General features: G+C 41.8%; 1 protein-coding gene across 1 annotated transcript in view; it reads right to left on the bottom strand.

Annotated features, from left to right (window-relative positions):
• Positions 1-2,634: 2,634 nt before the first annotated feature.
• The window catches only part of SUSD2 (sushi domain containing 2), a 132,890-nt gene continuing 113,878 nt past the window's right edge, over positions 2,635-21,646 (bottom strand). The window contains exons 27-28 of the mRNA XM_075273147.1: positions 9,144-9,240; positions 2,635-2,860 (exon numbers count right to left, since the gene is read on the bottom strand). Of these exons, the coding sequence (XP_075129248.1) occupies positions 2,806-2,860; positions 9,144-9,240 (152 nt within the window). The 3' untranslated portion in view covers positions 2,635-2,805. The remainder of the gene's footprint in view (positions 2,861-9,143; positions 9,241-21,646) is intronic.

The following is a 21,646-nucleotide window of genomic DNA, read 5'->3' on the forward strand; positions in this document are numbered from 1 at the left end:
GTGGAACTTGCACTATTGGTGACTGACTAAATACTTTTTTGCCCCACTGTATCTTTGTACTTTGTGTATAATGGAATTACATAAATGTGTACATATCATTTTTTTCACCAAGTTATGGCAAAATGTGACAGAAATCTCAATAAACCCTTATGATAATATGCTGTTTAGGACCCAGACCTTAAATAGATGACAGATCTTCCTTTGGTGTAACCAAGATGCTCCACAGAAGAAGTTGTGTGTTATATTCCTCTGGTGCAGCCCTTACAAACTCCATGTAGCTGTCGTCCATGTTCTGATTGAGACCTAGAGCTTCAAAGCAACAGTGCTAACCACTGAACCACTATGGACGCCAGAAAGCACTCGTCACTATGACCATCATGTTCTGCTGTCCAGCTGCTACTGTCTTAGCTTTAGTGTGAACATCTGCTACTCAGTGAAGAAACATGTAGTCATGTCCCAGGTGCTACAGTCAGGAAGGCAAATTTATTAAGACTGGCATATTATACACCAGTCTTAATAACCATCCTAAATGGTGCAGGGATCGAGAAATTTATAAAGGGGCTGCGGCCTCTTCATAAATCCATCAGATATTCCGGAAACTGGCATGAGTTTTAGTAAACCAGTCTGCAAAGGTGAGTAAGTGACCTGCAAGAAGTAGTGGCGGGAAGCTGATCTGAGAGGACCAACCAGGCAAGCAACACCTTGATAACTGAGGACTCAGGGGTTCCTCACAACTAGCTGAGCAATATATAGTGCACTATCCCAATAGACATAAGGAACATGTTTGTTTTTGTACTGTGTTAGCCAGTGGTTATGAAATATAAAAAAAACTAAAAACTTGCAAGTCTTCAGTAGGAGATACCTTTTTTAATGGCTAACTCATAATGAAGACAGAATATGACGTTTCGAAGCTTCCTCTGGCTTCTTCTTTAGATATAGCATAAACATCATATTCTGTCATCATTATGAGTTAGCCATTAAAAAAGGTATCACCTACTGAAGACTTGCAAGTTTTTTGTTTTTTTTTATATCCCAACAGGCGACAACTAGACCCTACAGAAAAGTAGGATCAAACCTTTGGCTATTCAGTTGTTGAAGAACTACAACTCCCAGCATATTCTGATAGCCACAGAGTAGTCATTTGTTTCCATTTTAATCAAACATGGTTGGTCATATACACTTAAACTGATGAAGTGTTATGATCTTTATTCTTTGGGTTGGTTGGTGGTGTTGGTGTGCTTGGTGATCCTCATCTGGAGAAGGTAGGAAACAGAATAAGGTTGCGTTCACACGATGTAACGTGCCGCGTGATGTGGCACATATATGGGTGTGAGAGTTTGCGCGCCGTATACGCTCCCATTGATTTCAATGGGAGTTAGGATCATATACGCAGCGTTATTTTGCGGCTGCAAACTCTCACACGCCATATATGTGTCACATCACGCGCCACGTTACATCGTGTGATCGCACCCTAAGGCTGCCTTCACACAGAGTAACGCCGGGCTTGTAAAGATCCTCATTCACAGCCATACACGCGAGCGCTGCTGAAGGCTCCCGAACACTTCCCATTCACTTCAATGGGAGCTCTCGTAAAGCCGGCGTTACGAGCGCTCCCATTGAAGTAAATGGGAAGTGTTCGGGAGCCTTCCGCAGCGCTCGCGTGTACGGCTGTGAATGAGGATTTTTACAAGCCCGGCGTTACTCCGTGTGAAGGCAGCCTAAAAGTGTAGGTAAGAGATTGTTGGAGTGTTTATGATGCCATGAATAAGAACAAGTGCATTGTCCGAAACATACATGCATTTTTTTAATAAAGTTGAAGGATTGTGTTTTTAAATGGTGGAAGATCTGTTTTTGTTCTATATTTGTTTATGTTTATACTAAAGTTTTTATATTATATTTGAAAATTGTATTTAGTAAACGCACAGTCAGCAAACAGTTAAAATTGTGATCCGGTTAAAACAAGGTACTCCCTATCCACATGGTAGAAACCCCTATGAGGAGGACCATACACAGGTATACAGAGGTTTCCTTTTTGGGGGTTCTGTATGATTTCGTGAGTATAGAGGTATTCTCACAGTTATTACAGTAGCTGTCAGCAAGTAAAGTAAGTCCTATATAAAAGTGGTGGCTAAAAAAGCTGCGCCACTTCACAAAATGTAATGATTGTCTTTTCCCTTTTCTATCCTCTTCTCTCCTGGATAACGAGTATTGGAAATTTTGTAGATTATGTTACGTAACATTTTTCAGTCGATAGTAGGAGGTATACATATCATCTGCAGGGACTCAAGTTATACGCATCACATACATTTGACAAAATCCACTGGTGGTGCAATTTTTTTTGGCCGCCATTGTATACTGGTAATAGCCTAATGAAAGTACCAACAGTTGGTGTTGCACCATGATGGATGTCAATGACGTCTCCTCAGTCTCTTTTCTCCAAAATGAAAACTTTAATAGTAATACCAGTACGTTGGTATTATTGGTATTAACATCTCTGAATCTTTTAATCCTATATGTAAGTATGAATGAGTAAATGTTTGTTCAATTTTTAAGATTAAGACTAAGCAGGTATTTATTATGGCAACACTTTTCTTCCTTTATTGTAAATGGGGACTGAAAAAGTGGGGTGCAGATAAGCTGGTTACTTTTATACATATGATACAGCCACATCACCATTTTACCAGTTAACATGAAATGTAAGTTATAATTCTCATAAATTTAATAATATGTTCCTTGGTTTGTTTCATTGACAGTTCTGTAAAATAGAACACTGTGGTAGATAAGACGCAACATTTCATATAGACTCTATGGCTCTTTAGATTGATGGAAAGTCACTGAAGGGATGTTTATTTCTTTCTTCCTGCAAAACAAAAACACTTATAGATTATTATATTATGTATTATAAGTTATTATATATTGTTATACTGCAGACACACAGAGGATTCTGTATCCATCAGAAAAATACAATGTCTAGAATGTACTGTTTTCTTCTGATGGAGCCAGTTTGCTTAGGGAATCCTATAGGACAGGCAATGCTCCTTAGGAAAAAATATATATTTGGGCAGATGTAGCAAAGTTTGACTTGACTCTCATAACTTGCTGCAATGTGATAACTCACTACAAGACCTAAAGAAAAGCCATTAGGCCATGTTTGCTGTTCATGTGTTAAGGCACACTTATCTGTAGCTTTGCATCAAAGGGAAGAAAGTTCCCTCTCTAATGCCACCTATTGAAGCACTGCACTATAAGTCAATATTAAACCATTCAACAGGCCTTGAAACATGACCAACCCGAACCCTGGTTTCTACTGTTAAGGATCAAGAAGTCTGGGTGCTGGTTGGTCATGCATGTTGTAGGCAGATGGGTGTCTTTTCCTTGTGAAGAGTCTTTGGTTTGGCTAATCGATGCTACAAGGCCTGATAAAGGGAGCTCCAAATGGAGCTCCAATACTGATGACTCATCCACTACAGAGCTTAGAGAGCCTGGAGGCTTCTGAAACAGCTGATTTCAGAGGGGTTCGGTTTTGGACTCCCATAGACCACATTCTGGGCTACTTTAATAGGCCTTGCAAAATCAATTAGCCATACCAGAGTCTCTACAAAAGGAAAAGTCATGTGCATACCGATGTATCAGGCTTCTTGATCCCTTTCAGCAAATAGAAGAGTATTGATTGGTTATGTTTCAAGGACTGGTAAATGGTCCAACATTGATTTGGATAGGTTATCATTTGGGGTCAGACTCCTTTAAAGGGTTGACTATTGAGTTATATGGTAGTTATCCAGAAAGTGGCTCTTTCTGAAACATATCGTGTACCACATAGTGCAGCTCTGTGTGAAGAAGCCATAAAGTCTCCTTACAGCCTGTCAAGGTGATTGGGGACATGCTCTTTATTTACTTGTAATGTTCATGTAACATCTTGAAGGTCCAGAGCACTATTTCAGCCTCTATTTACAAGGTAAGGATTGCACCTGGTTGTTTATTGCATCTTTTGAAATTCTCTTTGTTGCACTTCACACTATAATTAGTTGCAAGTGCTTCTAATTATTCTACTACTATCCATTTGGTAGCTGGAGGTCACATTGTGTAAACCGCAGGAGTTGAGCATACAAGTGCTGGACACAGCATCAGAATATCAATTACCTCTTTTAAAATTTCTGTGTACAAGCCTCAGTCATTTTAAACACGTTCTGGATTCCTTCCCTACGTGCCCTTTTATTCATAGGTATGGGATATCAACTGGCAAAGCTTGTACCCTTCACTTTATCAATGAATGGCGGCATTAACTAGGAGCATTTGTTACAAAATTAAGTAATTCTACTCTTTGAAATCCTAAAAATAGCATGATATTTAGCCAAAGGTTGGACGGACCTCACCTATCATGTTTAAAACACTTAGCTATTGGCAAGGAGCCTGCTAAGGAAGATGATAGGGTGTGTATAAGGTTATCCTGTAACTTTGCCTGTGTCATCCAAGGCTCAGGAAGGAGCACATTTATGGTTTGATACTTTGCCAGGATGCGGCATGTTATTAATCACATCGCTTAATTTGATGATGTTGGAATTCTACACACGTAACAAACTGTGAAAGATTACTGCACCCCGGACACGCATTAGACACTTTCATCATTGTCCCTGCTTACTTTTCATATTGTGTTCACTTAGAAGATTCCGTCACAAATTACAATGTGCTAAGGTACTTACATAATTATAAGTCTGACAAAGGAAGGAGCAGGAACCTTGTACATTGAAGTTTATGGCTATTGTTTCCCTGAGGGCCTCATACAGAATTTCACATTATTTTTTAATTTGTACATTATATTGTATGATCCCATAAATGTATGACCCCTGATGTTCTAGGTCAGGGGTGATCACACTTTGTCAGCATGTGAGCTACTTTATAACATGACCAAGTCGAAAGATCTACTACCCACTTCTTGTGGGCGGGGCCGGTGGGTCTGTGGGCGGGGCCTGACATGTGGGCGGGGCATGGCGGAGCGTGAGAGCAGGAGATAGCGGCATTCTGTGGCCGCCCAGGGATCCCCACTATCTGCTTGTTCACAGCGCAGGCTGAGAGTTATCTCTGGCCCCGCCTGCCAGTGTCCGTAGATGAGTCTCAACCTGCGCTGTGAACAAGCAGCACCCCGGCCCCCTCCATCCCTAAGAGCGGCCTGCAAGTGTCCGGAGTGCTTGTTCACAGCGCAGGCTGAGAGTTGACTCTCAGCCTGCACTGTGAACAAGCAGACACCGGGGATCCCTGGCTGCATCCCACGATCGACCCATACGTCCATTGCAATCGACTGGTAGATCGCGATCAATGTATTGGGCACCCCTGTTCTAGGTCATATGTGCTTTATTCAGATGCAAAAGAGAAAAGGCTGATTTCATTCACTTATTTTGGTGATGCCATCAACTGTACAGAAACTGGGCTTATGTTATTGAATTTTTGACAAAGGTTTTTGAAAAGTTTTTCATTATTTTTTTTATTTTAATTATTACATCAGAGGATCCCTCAATAAGGCACCTTTGGCACATGATTTTTATTTCTCTAGCTACTCTTACTATAGTGGTAGTAGGGAAGGGTGGGTTGCAGTTTCTTGAAGTGGTTTCATGTGTTAATATTATTTTACTGGGCCATTTTTCAATGAGTGTATTACAGGACCATTTGTGCCCTTGTGTGGCTTGGTTTCAGCACCAGTCTACAGATCTACACATATCATCCTACATGCGCTATTTTTGTTGCTTCCTAATTCACAAAAATGTTAGTCAGCCTACCTATGTTCAGAGGCAGACATACTATTGGTGTAACCTGTGATCTACTATTAGATTGCATATAAACACCTAAGCTTATGAACCTCATGTCTAAAATGTACTGTTCTGTTATTGGAGAGACATAAGGATGTGCTCTATGATGAGATACTGAAAAACAAGAATTCCATAACTTTTCTTCCTCAAGGACTCTCAGCCGTCTGTGACCACCTCTGCCTATGGTAAGCACAAAATAAATGGGAGCACTGGAAATAATTAAAAACCGTTCTTATTAATATTAACGATTATTATCTAGTGTAAACGAACAGAAGAGGGAAATAAGTATTTTCAGATGATTTGGTGTCTTGAGCTTCTGAACATATAACCAACACTATGACTTTAATTGGAGTTTCTAATGAAGGTGATTTGTTGTCCATGTATTCCTGTCTAGGTGGACCACAGACCATACTAAAGGCACATCATAAATTGAATTCTATTCATAGTCTTTTGCTATAACTGAAAATTCCAAGACAATGGTGCAGTTTTAATGCAATTTCACTGTAAAAAATAAAAATAAAAAATTGACCAAATTGTATGAATTCACCCTAAGGGTGCATTCACACTACGTAACGCCGGGCGTGTATGAGAGCCGTACACGCCGGCATTACGGCAGACTGCCGAACACTTCCCATTCACTTCAATGGGAGCGCTTGTAACAGCGGCGTTTACGAGCGCTCCCATTGAAGTGAATGGGAAGTGTTCGGCAGTCTGCCGTAATGCCGGCGTGTACGGCTCTCATACACGCCCGGCGTTACGTAGTGTGAATGCACCCTAAGACTGAGGCCCCACATTGCAAAAATGCAGCTTTTTTTGTTGCAGATTTTGAGCCACAGCCTGGAGTGGATTAGGCAGAAGGTAGAAGCCTAAGAGCTTCCTATATATTTGCCATTCCTTTTGTAGCCATTTTTGGCTTTGGCTTAAAACACTACAGCAAAATCTGCAACAAAAATGCTGCGTTTCTGCAATGTGGGGCCTTAGCCTAAAAGCAAAAAGACAGAACTAGGGGTGGCAACATTAAACAATTATACAAAAGTTTAATATTTTAAATAGTTCTTTTATTGTCTCAGTGGTTATTGCCTATGACATGGGTGCTCACACTTTTTCAGCATGCGAGCTACTTTTAAAATTACCAAGTCAAAAGATCTACTACCCACTTCTTGTGGGCGGGGCTTGTGGGTGGGGCCTGGTACACAGCATTGTCAGATTGACATCGGATCCCGGAGAGGTCTGAAAAGACCCCCGAATATAATAATAGCGGTAGTGGGATCACAGCCTGGCCCGAGCCTATTCACTACCGCCCGCCGTGGCCTGTAGTACAAGGGGAAGCGGGGACGGCAGTGAACAGTTACGGGGAGTTTGGTAAATAGGCCACTACCTGCTGGGAATACTCCAGCAGGTAGCGGCCTATTATAAAACAAACAAACATAAAGTTCTCATACTTACCGATCTCGATGCTGCTGCCGCTGCCGCCGCATCCTTTTCTCCTGGCAGGCGTCTGCATATCAGTATAGGCGGTGTGATGACGCCGCCTATGCAGAAACGTAGACGTCTAAACCAGTGCAAGGATAGCAGCAGCTCTCCTGTGCTGGTTCAAACAAAAAAAAAAGTTTAAAAAAAAATGTCACGTGATCGACCAATACTTCCTTTGCGATCGACCGGTAGATCGCGATCGACGTATTGGGCACCAGTGGCCTAAGACATGGGGGCTCCTCATTAATATCATATGTTAGATTATTTATATCCATGTAAGGCTCCATTCAGATCGTATGTTTTACATCCGATTAGAAGAAATGTTTAAGGCCAGAGCCCTATGGGACGTAAACGCAACGATTAGCCTGCTGTGGAAATGAAGCAGGAAAAATCCCAGCATTTTCCAGTCAGGGCAAAGTGGATGGGATTCTAGTGAATCCCATGTCCACTTTGCGGTAAAAACCGTGGTGCAGACACTCTGCAATTTCCTACACCGGCACGGTTTTGGAAATTGCAGCATACCAATTATATGGAAACGTAGGTGGTTTCCCCATAGGTATAATTGAAACAGAAAGTCTTCAGAGGAAACCTCTGTCTAAAGCACTGCTTTTGCTGCTGTGGTTTTTACGGCAGCACTTTTTTGCTGTGGGACATCTCGTGGGCCCTTAGCCTTAGGTTGAGTTCCAATGTTGAGGAGTCACAGCTTTTTTTGTTGTAGATTTTGCTGCAGTTTCCTTGGGAAATATATAGGAAGGTCTTACATTTCTACCTTCTGATCAATCCACTTCTAGCTCTGGCATAAAAAAATGGCAGCAAAATCTGCAACAAAAAAGCTGCGTTTCTGCAACGTGGGGCCTCAGCCTACAGGATGCAACAAGCAAATACAAAAAACAGATGAAAATGGATGCAAACACATGGCTCAATTCAAAAAAAAAAAAAAAAAAGATCCATTTCTGGCCATTTCTTTTGAAGGACACATAAATGGAGTGTACCGTACTTTTGTGTCCATCTAAAAAGTGGACAGAAACTGATCCATTTTTAAAAAATCTGTATTTAAATGGATAGAGTTGCATCTGTTTGCATCCATTTTTTGTATCCGTTTTTTTTTTTTTTTTTTGCATCCTTTAAACGGATCTGCTAGACAGATGATCTGAATGAAAGCTAAGGGCCCGTTCACACGGGCAAAGAGGGGGCGGATTACAGCGTGTAATCCACATCAAAATCTGCCCCCTCACAATGCTGGTCTATGGAGACCGCTAGTGGAAAAAAGAAGCGAGCTGCCCTTTCTTCAGGCAGATTCCACGGCTCAACGAGGCAGCAACCTCCGGAGTCGGCCCATTCATTTAAGCCGACTCCGGAGGGGCAAGCTGCGACCGCAACAGTCGTGGCAGACGGGTTTTGACCCGGAAGTGAACGTGCCCTAACAGACACAATGAAGACTGCCTGACTTAAAATATTGGACATTAGTGGTGATGAAAAGATATTGTAAAAGTCATTTTAGTCATTTTTAGCTACGCTTACTTTAATTGGACAACACTTGTTAATATAAATGCTTCACTGTGATATACAGTACTAGAGTGACTCTGCTCTGGTTAATAAAGCAGAGAACCACTTTAAGTCCAAAGGAGTGTAAATGCCGCCATTTGAACGCGGCCGATATGCTGTGGAAAAAATTGCGTCATTTTAGAGTCAAACAATTTCAAGAGTGATAGGATCCCAACAAGATATATAAAATAGGTCTTTAGAAAAGCCTCACACTCAAGCACTGTCTGGAGAATTTACATTGGTTACATTTCAGGAGCAAACAACAATAATGCAAAAAATAGACCCTTTCTAGCCTGTGATATAATGTTAATGCAGAACACTTACTTGCTGTGCTTCTTCTCATGTAGTGCAATCAATATTAAGAGGACTAAGAGGGTTAAGAATCCAAATACACATCCAAGAACGATGCCCAAAGTGTTATCTGAAAGGGAAAAGAGCAATCATTTCTCACATGGTGACCAACTTTACAGTTTACAAATTCTTTCTTGCTACAGAAAGTAGAATTTACAATGGCTACTAGGGAAATAATTTCTCCTTTCTAAGTTAGGGCAAGTTCACACTTAAAAACCACCTCCCCTAAAGTGAATGGACTGTAAAAAAAAAAAACCGCTAGGCGTTTTTGGTCGTCTGTATAGCATTCGGCCAATCAATGCTGGTTCTGCAAGATGAGTAAGTTCACATTAGCGCTTGCCTCCCATCCGGAAGGCGTCCACAGGAGGCCCCCCGAACGGCACAAGCGCTGTGCAGTTAAAGCGCACTGACCCGTTATAGTCTATGGGGTCCGTGCGCTTTAACTGCACAGCGCTCCTCCTCAACACTCTTCAATTGCACTTTGCTCCTCCTAAACACTTTCCTCCTGCTACTCGTGGACTTGGTGACTCTCCTTTAGTCAAATAGTGGTTTCTCCTGAAACAAGCATTTTTTCCCATAGACTGTAATGGGATTCGATATTCGATCGAATAGTCAAATATTGAGTCTCTACTCGAAACGAATATCAAATCTCAAACATTTCACTAGTTGCTCATCTCTAGTCATGTCTCTTCTTTTTTCTGCTAGCAGAAAAAAACTGCTAGCAGGAAAAAAAAGCTAGCAGTCTCCATAGACTACCATTGTATGGAGGCAGATTCTGAGTTGGAGCACTGCTTGCACGTCACTGTAGTTTCTTATGTAGTGCCACTTGTGTCCATGTTCATTGTTTCTGCTACTGTGGCTCAACCATAACTCAGGAGGCACCGAAGAGCATTAGTTCAGAACAATACAAAAAATGTTTCGAAGAGTGGAAAAACCGTTGGGACAAGTGCATGTCATCTAATGGACATAATTTTGAAGGAGATTAATGTTTTCAAGATTAGAGATGAGCGAACACTAAAATGTTCGAGGTTCGAAATTCGATTCGAACAGCCGCTCACTGTTCGAGTGTTCGAATGGGTTTCGAACCCCATTATAGTCTATGGGGAACATAAACTCGTTAAGGGGGAAACCCAAATTCGTGTCTGGAGGGTCACCAAGTCCACTATGACATCCCAGGAAATGATACCAACACCCTGGAATGACACTGGGACAGCAGGGGAAGCATGTCTGGGGGCATAAAAGTCACTTTATTTCATGGAAATCCCTGTCAGTTTGCGATTTTCGCAAGCTAACTTTTCCCCATAGAAATGCATTGGCCAGTGCTGATTGGCCAGAGTACGGAACTCGACCAATCAGCGCTGGCTCTGCTGGAGGAGGCGGAGTCTAAGATCGCTCCACACCAGTCTCCATTCAGGTCCGACCTTAGACTCCGCCTCCTCCGGCAGAGCCAGCGCTGATTGGCCGAAGGCTGGCCAATGCATTCCTATGCGAATGCAGAGACTTAGCAGTGCTGAGTCAGTTTTGCTCAACTACACATCTGATGCACACTCGGCACTGCTACATCAGATGTAGCAATCTGATGTAGCAGAGCCGAGGGTGCACTAGAACCCCTGTGCAAACTCAGTTCACGCTAATAGAATGCATTGGCCAGCGCTGATTGGCCAATGCATTCTATTAGCCCGATGAAGTAGAGCTGAATGTGTGTGCTAAGCACACACATTCAGCACTGCTTCATCACGCCAATACAATGCATTAGCCAGTGCTGATTGGCCAGAGTACGGAATTCGGCCAATCAGCGCTGGCCAATGCATTCTATTAGCCCGATGAAGTAGAGCTGAATGTGTGTGCTAAGCACACACATTCAGCACTGCTTCATCACGCCAATACAATGCATTAGCCAGTGCTGATTGGCCAGAGTACGGAATTCGGCCAATCAGCGCTGGCTCTGCTGGAGGAGGTGGAGTCTAAGGTCGGACCTGAATGGAGACTGGTGTGGAGCGATCTTAGACTCCGCCTCCTCCAGCAGAGCCAGCGCTGATTGGCCGAATTCCGTACTCTGGCCAATCAGCGCTGGCCAATGCATTCTATTAGCCCGATGAAGTAGAGCTGAATGTGTGTGCTAAGCACACACATTCAGCACTGCTTCATCACGCTAATACAATGCATTAGCCAGTGCTGATTGGCCAGAGTACGGAATTCGGCCAATCAGCGCTGGCTCTGCTGGAGGAGGCGGAGTCTAAGGTCGGACCTGAATGGAGACTGGTGTGGAGCGATCTTAGACTCCGCCTCCTCCAGCAGAGCCAGCGCTGATTGGTCGAGTTCCGTACTCTGGCCAATCAGCGCTGGCCAATGCATTCTATTAGCCCGATGAAGTAGAGCTGAATGTGTGTGCTTAGCACACACATTCAGCTCTACTTCATCAGGCTAATAGAATACATTGGCCAATCAGCGCTGGCCAATGCATTCTATTAGCTTGATGAAGCAGAGTGTGCACAAGGGTTCAAGCGCACCCTCGGCTCTGATGTAGCAGAGCTGAGGGTGCACAAGGGTTCAAGTGCACCCTCGGCTCTCCTACATCAGAGCCGAGGGTGCGCTTGAACCCTTGTGCAGCCTCGGCTCTGCTACATCAGAGCCGAGGGTGCGCTTGAACCCTTGTGCACACTCTGCTTCATCAAGCTAATAGAATGCATTGGCCAGCACTGATTGGCCAGAGTACGGAATTCGGCCAATCAGCGCTGGCCAATGCATCCCTATGGGAAAAAGTTTATCTCACAAAAATCACAATTACACACCCGATAGAGCCCCAAAAAGTTATTTTTAATAACATTCCCCCCTAAATAAAGGTTATCTCTAGCTATCCCTGCCTGTACAGCTATCCCTGTCTCATAGTCACAAAGTTCACATTCTCATATGACCCGGATTTGAAATCCACTATTCGTCTAAAATGGAGGTCACCTGATTTCGGCAGCCAATGACTTTTTCCAATTTTTCTCAATGCCCCCGGTGTCGTAGTTCCTGTCCCACCTCCCCTGCGCTGTTATTGGTGCAAAAAAGGCGCCAGGGAAGGTGGGAGGGGAATCGAATTTTGGCGCACTTTACCACGCGGTGTTCGATTCGATTCGAACATGGCGAACACCCTGATATCCGATCGAACATGTGTTCGATAGAACACTGTTCGCTCATCTCTATTCAAGATGATACCTTGGATAAAAAAATTAAATAAATAATTCTCCTTTTTATGGGTACCCCTCGTATTTCTCTTTCAGCTTCAGAGAGACTGAATGGAGTGGTAGTGTACATGTAAAACACTGCTCCATTCCAACGGGAAATATGGACCCTTATTCTGGTGATTGTCGAGGGGGACAAAGTGGGTAGACCCTTAGTAATCATAAAATTATCACCTATCCTGTGGACTAACATGATTGGGAGTTGAGGAGCTCTGACTATTTGTCCATATTTAGTTCAGATATTACGGATATGAGAATGACACAGTAGATGACTTTATTGCTGTGGCATTGAGGAAGTCTTTTGTTTGTATTTGTTGAACTATTTAGAAAAGTTCCTATTTCTCAGCATGTTCATTGGTGTGGGCAGCCACTAACAAAGCTTAACAAACTAAACTTGTTTGGCAGGACTTTGGCGATTGTACAGTTCTGGGCAAGCTTTACTCAAACACAGACATTTCACATTCTGGTTCTGCGTCACTGAAATATAAGAAAGCACAATCAGTGGTTCTTCAATCAGGATACTGGCTCATCTTATATCTGTACCCCATCTCTAATCCACTTCATCTTCATCACTGTGAGTGTTTTCCAGGGCAGAGACATGAACAGAATGTTCCAATTCTCTTGAGTAAGCATGAGTCCGACAATGTACTCATTGATAACGCCAACAGCCAAAATAAGTGATCGACAAAAACCCACCCACATTTTATGTGAAGTCACTAATGATGCGAAATAGCTCAATGCTAAAAAATTCAATTCATGAAATTTCCTGTAACAAGATCAACTAGTCATCATATGATGGGCATACGGTGGGAGTTGGTATTGAACAAATGTATACTACAGAACACAAAGATTTTGTTTTCATTTTTATTGTAATAAAAAAGATGTTTCTATTACACTATACGTCACCTCAAGAATCATATTAGCCCCCAGATTTCTTTGCTATGATGCGTGTACTGTATATCTCTAAATATTGTTAATAAACTAATATATCTTACAGACAACCTGTCAATGGTTTTGATCTAAATTAAATGTTATATTGGGACATCTCTCATTCAGAATAATCAGATAATAGAGGGGTTATGTGGGAAGAAATGTAGCTTAGCAGTTCATTCCCTGCATTGGCTAAGTCTTACTACTAATATATATCCAGGTTCCCGAGAGGTTCGATTAATACTTTTGTAGAGCGCAGCGAGAGAGGCTGGAAGTCTTGTTCCTCTGTCTACTGCTGACACTATCGACTCTGCTCCACTCTATGGACATGCAGCCAGAGTAGGGCAAAGTTGATGACATCTCACAGAGCCAAAGCAGCAACAGGGATGCAATAGACTTCTAGCCCCCCCACTACCCACCTGACCCCACTTACCTTACAAAGGTAATCATTGTGGCTCTGGGGAACCAGCATATATATTAGTAATAAAGCATAATGAAAGATATTACTTTTGTGTCTTGCTTGCTTTTTGTTGTAAATGTTACGTGTCTTTATTATTGTTACATTTATTACTGTTTTCTAATAGTTAATAGTATAAATATAAAAATGGCACTCCGCTATCTGCTGCATCTCTAATTTTTTTTCTGCTTATGAATAACCCTAAAGATGGGCGAAGCTTGTGAAGTAGAAATCAATCCAAAATTCAGGAAATATTCAATTTTCATCAAATATGGATTTCTTCACTATTTGAGGTAACGAATCGCAGGGGGCATCGGGAGCGAGCGTTAGGTGCAACTGACAGCTAACATTCTGCTCAATAACCCCCAGTCGGAGCACAGAACCAATCAAGGGATTTAACAAACATGACTACAGCATCCAAGGGGTTCCACCTTGCTACTTGTCCTCCCAGGCACCCCCCGCGGCGAGATCAGGAGGTGCCAGCAGGGTAGGGCAGTGCCGTAGGGTGCAGGGCCCGTGGCCAGCTGGAAATGGACGGAGCCCCGGACCACCATAGTAGGGGCCTGGTGATTACCAGGCCACTTTTAATTAGATGCCGGGCCAGGGGAGGTGATTATAAATAAAAAAAAAATACTGATACTCACCTGTCCTGGGCTCAGCATCCCTTCTGGCCGGGGACTGAGGTCCTCCTCTCCAGGTTTTACTGCTGGGGCCTGTGATTAGGCCCCAGTGGTCACATGGACTGCTGAGGGCCAATTACAGGCTCCGGAAATGACGTTTGGGGAGCTGGACATCAGTCGCAAGGAAGAAGAGGAGCAAGGAGGATGCTGCAGACTGCCGGATACCCAGAAGTGAGGTAAGGTGAGTATAAATGCTTGTTGTTTTTAAAGGGCTCTATCAGCAAAAATCAAAATTATGCTGATCGAGCCCCACATATGCGTGAATAGCATTTAAAAAGGCCATTCAGGCATTGCTAATGTTATATTAAACTACCCCCCCCCCCCCGTTTTAAAATAATACCCTAAAAAGGATTATGATAATCATACCGTATTGTGAACGCTGGGCGGGCATGCACGGTCCGACGTCATCTTTAGCCATGCCTACATCTTCTTTCTTCTTGCAGTGATGTCCTCAGGTCCCGTCTTCATCGTCTTCTTCTTCCGCCGTCATTGCTTGTAATCCTGTAGCAGGGGAACAGTAGCAGGGGATCTGAGTATGCTCAGTTCCCCTGCTACTGCGCCTGTGCGGGATTGAAGATGGGGAAGACGGGACCCGAGGAGTAGCAGGGGAACAGTAGCAGGGGAACTGAGCATGCTCAGTATGCTCAGTTCCCCTGCTACTGTTCCCCTGCTACTGCGTCGGCGCGGGATTACAAGCAATGACATCGGAAGAAGAAGACGAAGAAGACGGGACCCGAGGACATCACTGCAAGAAGAAAGAAGATGTAGGCGTGGCTAAAGATGACATCGGACCGTGCATGCCCGCCAAGCGTTCACAATACGGTATGATTATCATTTTCCTTTTCAGGGTATTATTTTAAAACGGAGGGGTAGTTTAATATAACATTAGCAATGCCTGAATGGCCTTTTTAAAGGCTATTCACGCATACGTGGGGCTCGATCAGCATAATTTTGCTGATAGAGCCCCTTTAATCACTTTGCCTTGGACTCTGAGAAAACCCCAGAGTATAATAAGATTGAAGCAGTGATATTCTGATCGCTATTTCAATAGGTATATGCTGCAATACATGTGTATTGCAGTGTATAGGAGGTTGTCTGCTTGTGCAGATACTTAGGCTAACACTCTCCATTCAAGGCAGGATCAACCAGGTATGTGGAGGGACAGCGATGGGGCAGACCAAGGGGTCACTGTTCAGACCTTGGGCTGCCAAATAGGAGCAATGGCACCCCCCGAAAACAGCCATGAAAAAATGGACCATTCATCTGTTTTCTTTTTCAAAGTAGTTTTTTCACATTCATGTAGCCAAACTGGGTTTTTGTTTTGTTTTTTAGCTGAACTTCAGAAGTCTGTCTATAAATTTATAATTTATTGTATACCAAATGACTAAAAAACACATAGGTTTAAAAAACATAGGTTTAGAGTTTGCAATATATATGACAGTAATAAATGTGAGCGCTGTATATGCAATATGTATGTAACTCTAGAAGAGGCTTATGTGTGCTGTATATGTTATAATGTCTTACACTGTCAACAATCCTGTTATTCACTGCTAACAATCCCCTTGGAATTAAGCCAGAAACCTGAATATTGTGTAGTAGACAGCATAGCATAACCTTTGAGTTTTTGTAACTTTTCCAAAGCCAAAACAGGTGGGCCTTCACAACAGACTTGAAATTTCATAGACAAATTGTTTGCATTCTTTGAGAAACTTCATCAAGCCTCATGAAATCCCTGACTAATGTGAGAAAATAACCGTCATGGTATGTTCCCAACAGCAGCACACAATGCATCTCTACAGTTGTCTTCTGTAAATTAAGGAATGTATAGCCCCCATCACTGGCCCCCCACTCTTCTCCCCCACTAAGTAAAAAAACAGACATTGGTCTCTTATGAATAGGCTTGGAATTAATCTGCCATAATTCATATTACACTTTGTTATTGAACCATTGAGACAGACTGTCCACAAGCAGAGCATAGTAGTAGTATGGCGTACCATGCCTGCACCTGCAGTCTGTGAAATATCCTAAAATCTCCCAGAATTTTGCTTAGATGCCAGTGAATAGGCTGTATACTAAATGAATGGAAAGAAGGTAATTTGTTCAAGTGAAAAGAATAATAGCAATGAAAAAATAAGGCTATGGTCCCTTTCGCATTAAAGGCAAGGTGCGATATTTAGTCCAGCATAACAGTAGACACTTTAATGGAAACAATATAATAAACAGAAGTAATAGTGAAAGGGTCCATTGGGATGCATTTGTGTCCATTATATAATGAATCCAATCCCAATTAACCTGCCATTTTTCTGTTCCTAAGGGCCACTGGAGTGTAGTAGAAAATATCTCCTTTTTTTGGTGACTTTGTTGTCAAACAATTGGGTCTTTTTCTTGTGGGTGGATTCTCAAATAACCTATTAGATATTATTGATGAAATATATTTATATTGTTAGAATGCGGGCTCAGACTAGCACACCTTCTGTCTATATCCCCCTTTCCTCATAGATTGTAAGCCCTCGCGGGCAGGGCCCTGTGTCCCACTGTGCCAGTCGGTCATTGTTAGTATTATATCTACCTGTATATTTTGTGTATTGTATGTAAACCCCCAAATGTAAAGCACCATGGAATGAATATAATAATGTACAGTACCAGGGAATTAATGGTGCTATATAAACAAACAATAATAATAATAACAACAACAACAGGTGAATCCCCCAGTAAATCTCTGACCCAGGGAGACTAGACCACTAGCTCATTTAAGAGTGGTACACTACACTCATTGCACTACCTAAATATTGATAATCTATTCTCCCATATAATAAACTAGTTAGAATATTCAACAAACTACCCAATATATTACATATAGATGCATTGGGTGGTTGAGGTGACATATAGGTGGGAGGTCGACCTTATGCTCCCTCCTGGGCTCCATCTTCTTACTATCACAGCCAAGCCCCCACTACCAATGGAGCCAAGGGTTCCCTAGTCTAAAGCAAGAGCAGGCTACTGCGAGGACCACAGTATAGTAAGGTGAGAGGTAGATAGCAGGCTAATACTGAAAAATGTGTGTAGGTGTTGTATGGTGAATGCTCAGAATGAATTCTACTGGTGGGTCCTGGGCACGGGACACTGTTCACGTAGTCATTATAGATGGTGGCTGTTCTCAGATTGATTTCCTCTAGTTAGCCTAGGTATTGTCAGTCTGACACTGTGTGCAACATATACAGTACACTGAATGGAAATCATGACAGTATGTTTTGGATATTTGTGAGACACTGAAAATATCTAATATTTGGATAGGTTATCAATGGAAGATAAGCAGAGATCCAACATCTGGGATCCCCACTGATCAGACTACAGTATTCAGGTGAGTGCTGTAGTCTCTTCACTGAAGTCCAAGCATGGTTCTGTACAATGTACCGTATGTGCTTTGTTTTACAGCTCATACCCATTCATTTGAATGAGGATGAGCTGCTTACAGATCATGTGATCGATAAATGAGGTCATATGGTTTGTGTTGCTTCAAACAGCTGATCAGTAGGGGTCCCATGTGGCAGATTCGCACTGATCTTATATTCTGAGATTTATAGTCTATCCTAAGGATAAGTCATCAATCATACAAGGCTGGAAAACCCCTTTAAGATAACAAAAAAATAGATAATATTAAGATTAATAAACTATAACCTTATATATTATTTTTCAGTATTTTGTGCGTCCACTCTTTACATTTCCCACGGCTTCCATTCTTTCAAGGACCTTTTAAGTTACGACTTTAAAGAAACTTATAATATACAGTATTTCTATTCTGTTGGCAAACACCTGCGCACTTCAGTCTGAGAGGTTGGATACATTTTATTCTTTTCACAATCCAAGTATTCACATGCACATTTAATGATGTTTAGGTCTGTGGTGGCTACTATATTGTTCTGAAAACAGCAGGGTATTTTTCAATAAGTGTGTATTGATCTTTACAGCTTGGGGTCATTATCTTGCTGTAGAGTCAGACTTTTTCCATTGTACGTCGTATGATTATTTGTTTATATTATTAATACTGGCAATAAGAAAATAATTAATCAATCAACAGTAAATCTGCAACTTCAAATGTTGTTATCCATCCATAAGCTTGTAGTGATTCTCTACGATGAACCTTCTCTACACAGAAACTTTTTGTATGTGTATTTTTACAGTATGGCTAGTTTTTAAGAAATCATATGTGCTCCTTTAGTGTGTATACCATATAGTACCATAAATGCCAACAAGGTGAAATTTTCCCCAAGGTTATATATTTTACAATTTTAGGCTAAGGCCCCACGTTGCAGAAAAGCAGCTTTTTTTTGTTGCAGATTTTGTTGCAGTTTTTTGAGCCAAAGACAGAAGTGGATTGAGCAAAAGGTAGAAGTATAAGAGCTTCCTATATATTTACAATTCCTTTTGTAGCCATTGTTGACTTTGTCTCAAAAAAATCACAACAAAATCTGCAACAAAAAAAAGCTTTGTTTCCACAATGTGGGGCCTTAGCCTTAGGGTATGTTCACACAGAGTTTTTTGGCGGAGTCTTATTTTTACACGTGTATTTAGTCAAAATGAGTGCGAATTAACTCCGTGTGAATGGACCCTAAGTCTGTTTTGCAATAGAACACTCTGTGTACAGAGTGTTTAATTTAAACACAGTTTCAAAAGTTTCAAAAAAGTCTTGCAGCCTGTGCTAATCTGAAAAAAATCTGTTATTTAAGGTTTTTTTATTGGGGATCTGACTCAAAAAACAATGTGCCACAGCCTGTTAATCTAAAAAAAAATACCCATTTTTTTTTACTTTTTTGTTGCACACCCAATAAATTGTCTCACAGCCAGTGCTAATCTGAAAAAAACAAAAAAAAAACATTTCTGTTATTAAAGGATTTTTTTTTTTTTTTTTGCTTACCCAATAAACAATGTGGGGCAGCCAGCTGATGTGAAAAAATATCAAAGCCCCAAATAGCAAGCTATAGCCAAAAAACACTGTGGACAAGACCACATTGTGTTTTTTTTCTCACAGCGTTTTTCACAGAAAGTCCACAAGGTTTCCCTTTCAGCCCCTATTATATTATACGGAAAACGCCAGCAAGATCCCATCAATCTTGAATATAATATCACCCCTTCACAATTTTCCAATTCACAATCTCCCACTTACCTGCTGCATCCCATATCCTGGTATCTCCCAAAATACACAGGATATGCCCTGAGATGCCTGTCCAGCCAACCACTGGCTGAGATGGATCAGCATGCTGGCCAGTGATGGCTGAAGGACCAACTCAGAGAGTCCGAAGTTAAAAAGAAATGAAGCACAATGAGGATCTGGGCACCCTGTGGACTGGACCAGCATGGGATCATTGAGAGTAACCTTTTGTTAACAGGCTCCTATTGAGTAGTTTTAACTTTTGTCTCAGGAGATGGAAACCCCTTTAAGGCTAAGGCCCCACAGGAAGGAAATGCCACGCTAAAACGCTGCGGGAACAACCGTGCTGTGAACGCAACGCAGTTCTTCCCGCAGTGCTTTGAACAGAAAGTTCACGGAGCTGGAGCACTATTTTCTTTTATGGCCACTGCAAATCATGGTCCAAGTGACATGTCAGTCTTTCAGTTTTGGGGGCAGCCCTGGGTGGTGACCACAAAAGAAACCAAGGGCTTCTCTAGGTGTAGAAAAATTCCCAAAGCCTCACCAATCACTTAATTTAGCAGTTCTCCTCTTGACTTACTGACACTTGTCTGCAGACATTGCAAAGGCTGAGTTCTTACTCCTCTTTATTATGTGACAAATCATTCCGCTTAAATAAATTTTCTCTCCACTGATCTTAACATAAAATCGGCATAAACAGGAAGGAAACTGGGCAGTCCCCATTATAATCTATGGGGTCATTGGGTTTCTGCAGTGAACTGCCTATTTAGTTAGGCAGGGTATCCATCCTTCCGTTCACCATGTGGACGCGAAAAACGGAAACCGAACGCTAGTGTGAGCCTAGCCTTAGGGAGCAGTATTCCCTGTTTTCTCCATGTTGTGTGTATAAGAGATATGATTTATAACACATACAGTAGTCTACCACTAGCTCATGAACTACTGAGAATTAAAATTTAACTCTCTATAGGGGAAAGAAACTATTAAAACATGCAAAATTGAAGTAATTAATTACTAATGATAGTGTTATTCTTCATGTACATACACATGGAAGCTTTTCCTGAAAAGTAATCTGAAAGTATAGGACCGCTGGAGATATAGCTAGATCTCATAAACATGATGCGAGGAAATGCCAGTTTTGTGATGTTGATGGCTATAAATGTGGCACATTTTGGGCACACAGACATGTTTGTGCCAATGATGCACCAAATTGTTGGTTCTGATGGTCACTTGACACTTTTTACTAGTGGGCAGAGACCAAGGAGGGCTGGAGATGCAATGCCCTGAGTTACATTTATAACTGAAATATATACCTGTCCCTGACTGGAACAGATTTTCAGTTCTGGAGCTCAAGAGTACACCTGAGTTATTAAGAAGCAGTAGTGTACTAGTAGGGAAACTAAAAATGTTGAGGGAAATGCCACTTTTAATAAATTCCCTCATTGTCCTAAAGACAGAAGGGTAGCATTAGTTGTCTGTGTTCTAGTGAGCTGTAGTGGGATGTCATGTAAGCGGACCTGATACATGTACGCACAATTCATCTTTGGTGGGTAATGCCACTGGCCTCACATCTGAATAGATCTAGTTCTTGTTTACTATGCATTCCTTGCCTCTTTCAGTCTGCTCCTTGTATATTTAGCCTTTGCATCAAGTAAAATACCAGATGCTGAGATTACTGAATATTTTTTTTCCCACATCCTTATAAATGTGGTTGCCATCATTCATTTATTCATTTAATCCCATCACACAAACAATTTACACCAAAGGTCTAATGTATCACATTAATTCTAACCGGTTACTGTTATGGAAAATATAGCAGTGATTAAGAAGGTCTCCAAATCTGTTCATGCTGCTCCGAACAATGGCATGAAATTCCCTTGGACTCTTCTGAGTTTGCCCAATCAGAGACTTAGCACATATTGATGCAAATTAAGAACATCTGATGAACAAAGGGAGCATGCAAATCCCATGACATCCCTTTATGGGAAACACATGGGGTGACTGTTGACAACCAGTATTTGCTAACCCTACTTCAA

The sequence above is a fragment of the Leptodactylus fuscus genome, chromosome 1 (genome assembly GCF_031893055.1).
Source record: "Leptodactylus fuscus isolate aLepFus1 chromosome 1, aLepFus1.hap2, whole genome shotgun sequence".
Classification (NCBI taxonomy): domain Eukaryota; kingdom Metazoa; phylum Chordata; class Amphibia; order Anura; family Leptodactylidae; genus Leptodactylus; species Leptodactylus fuscus.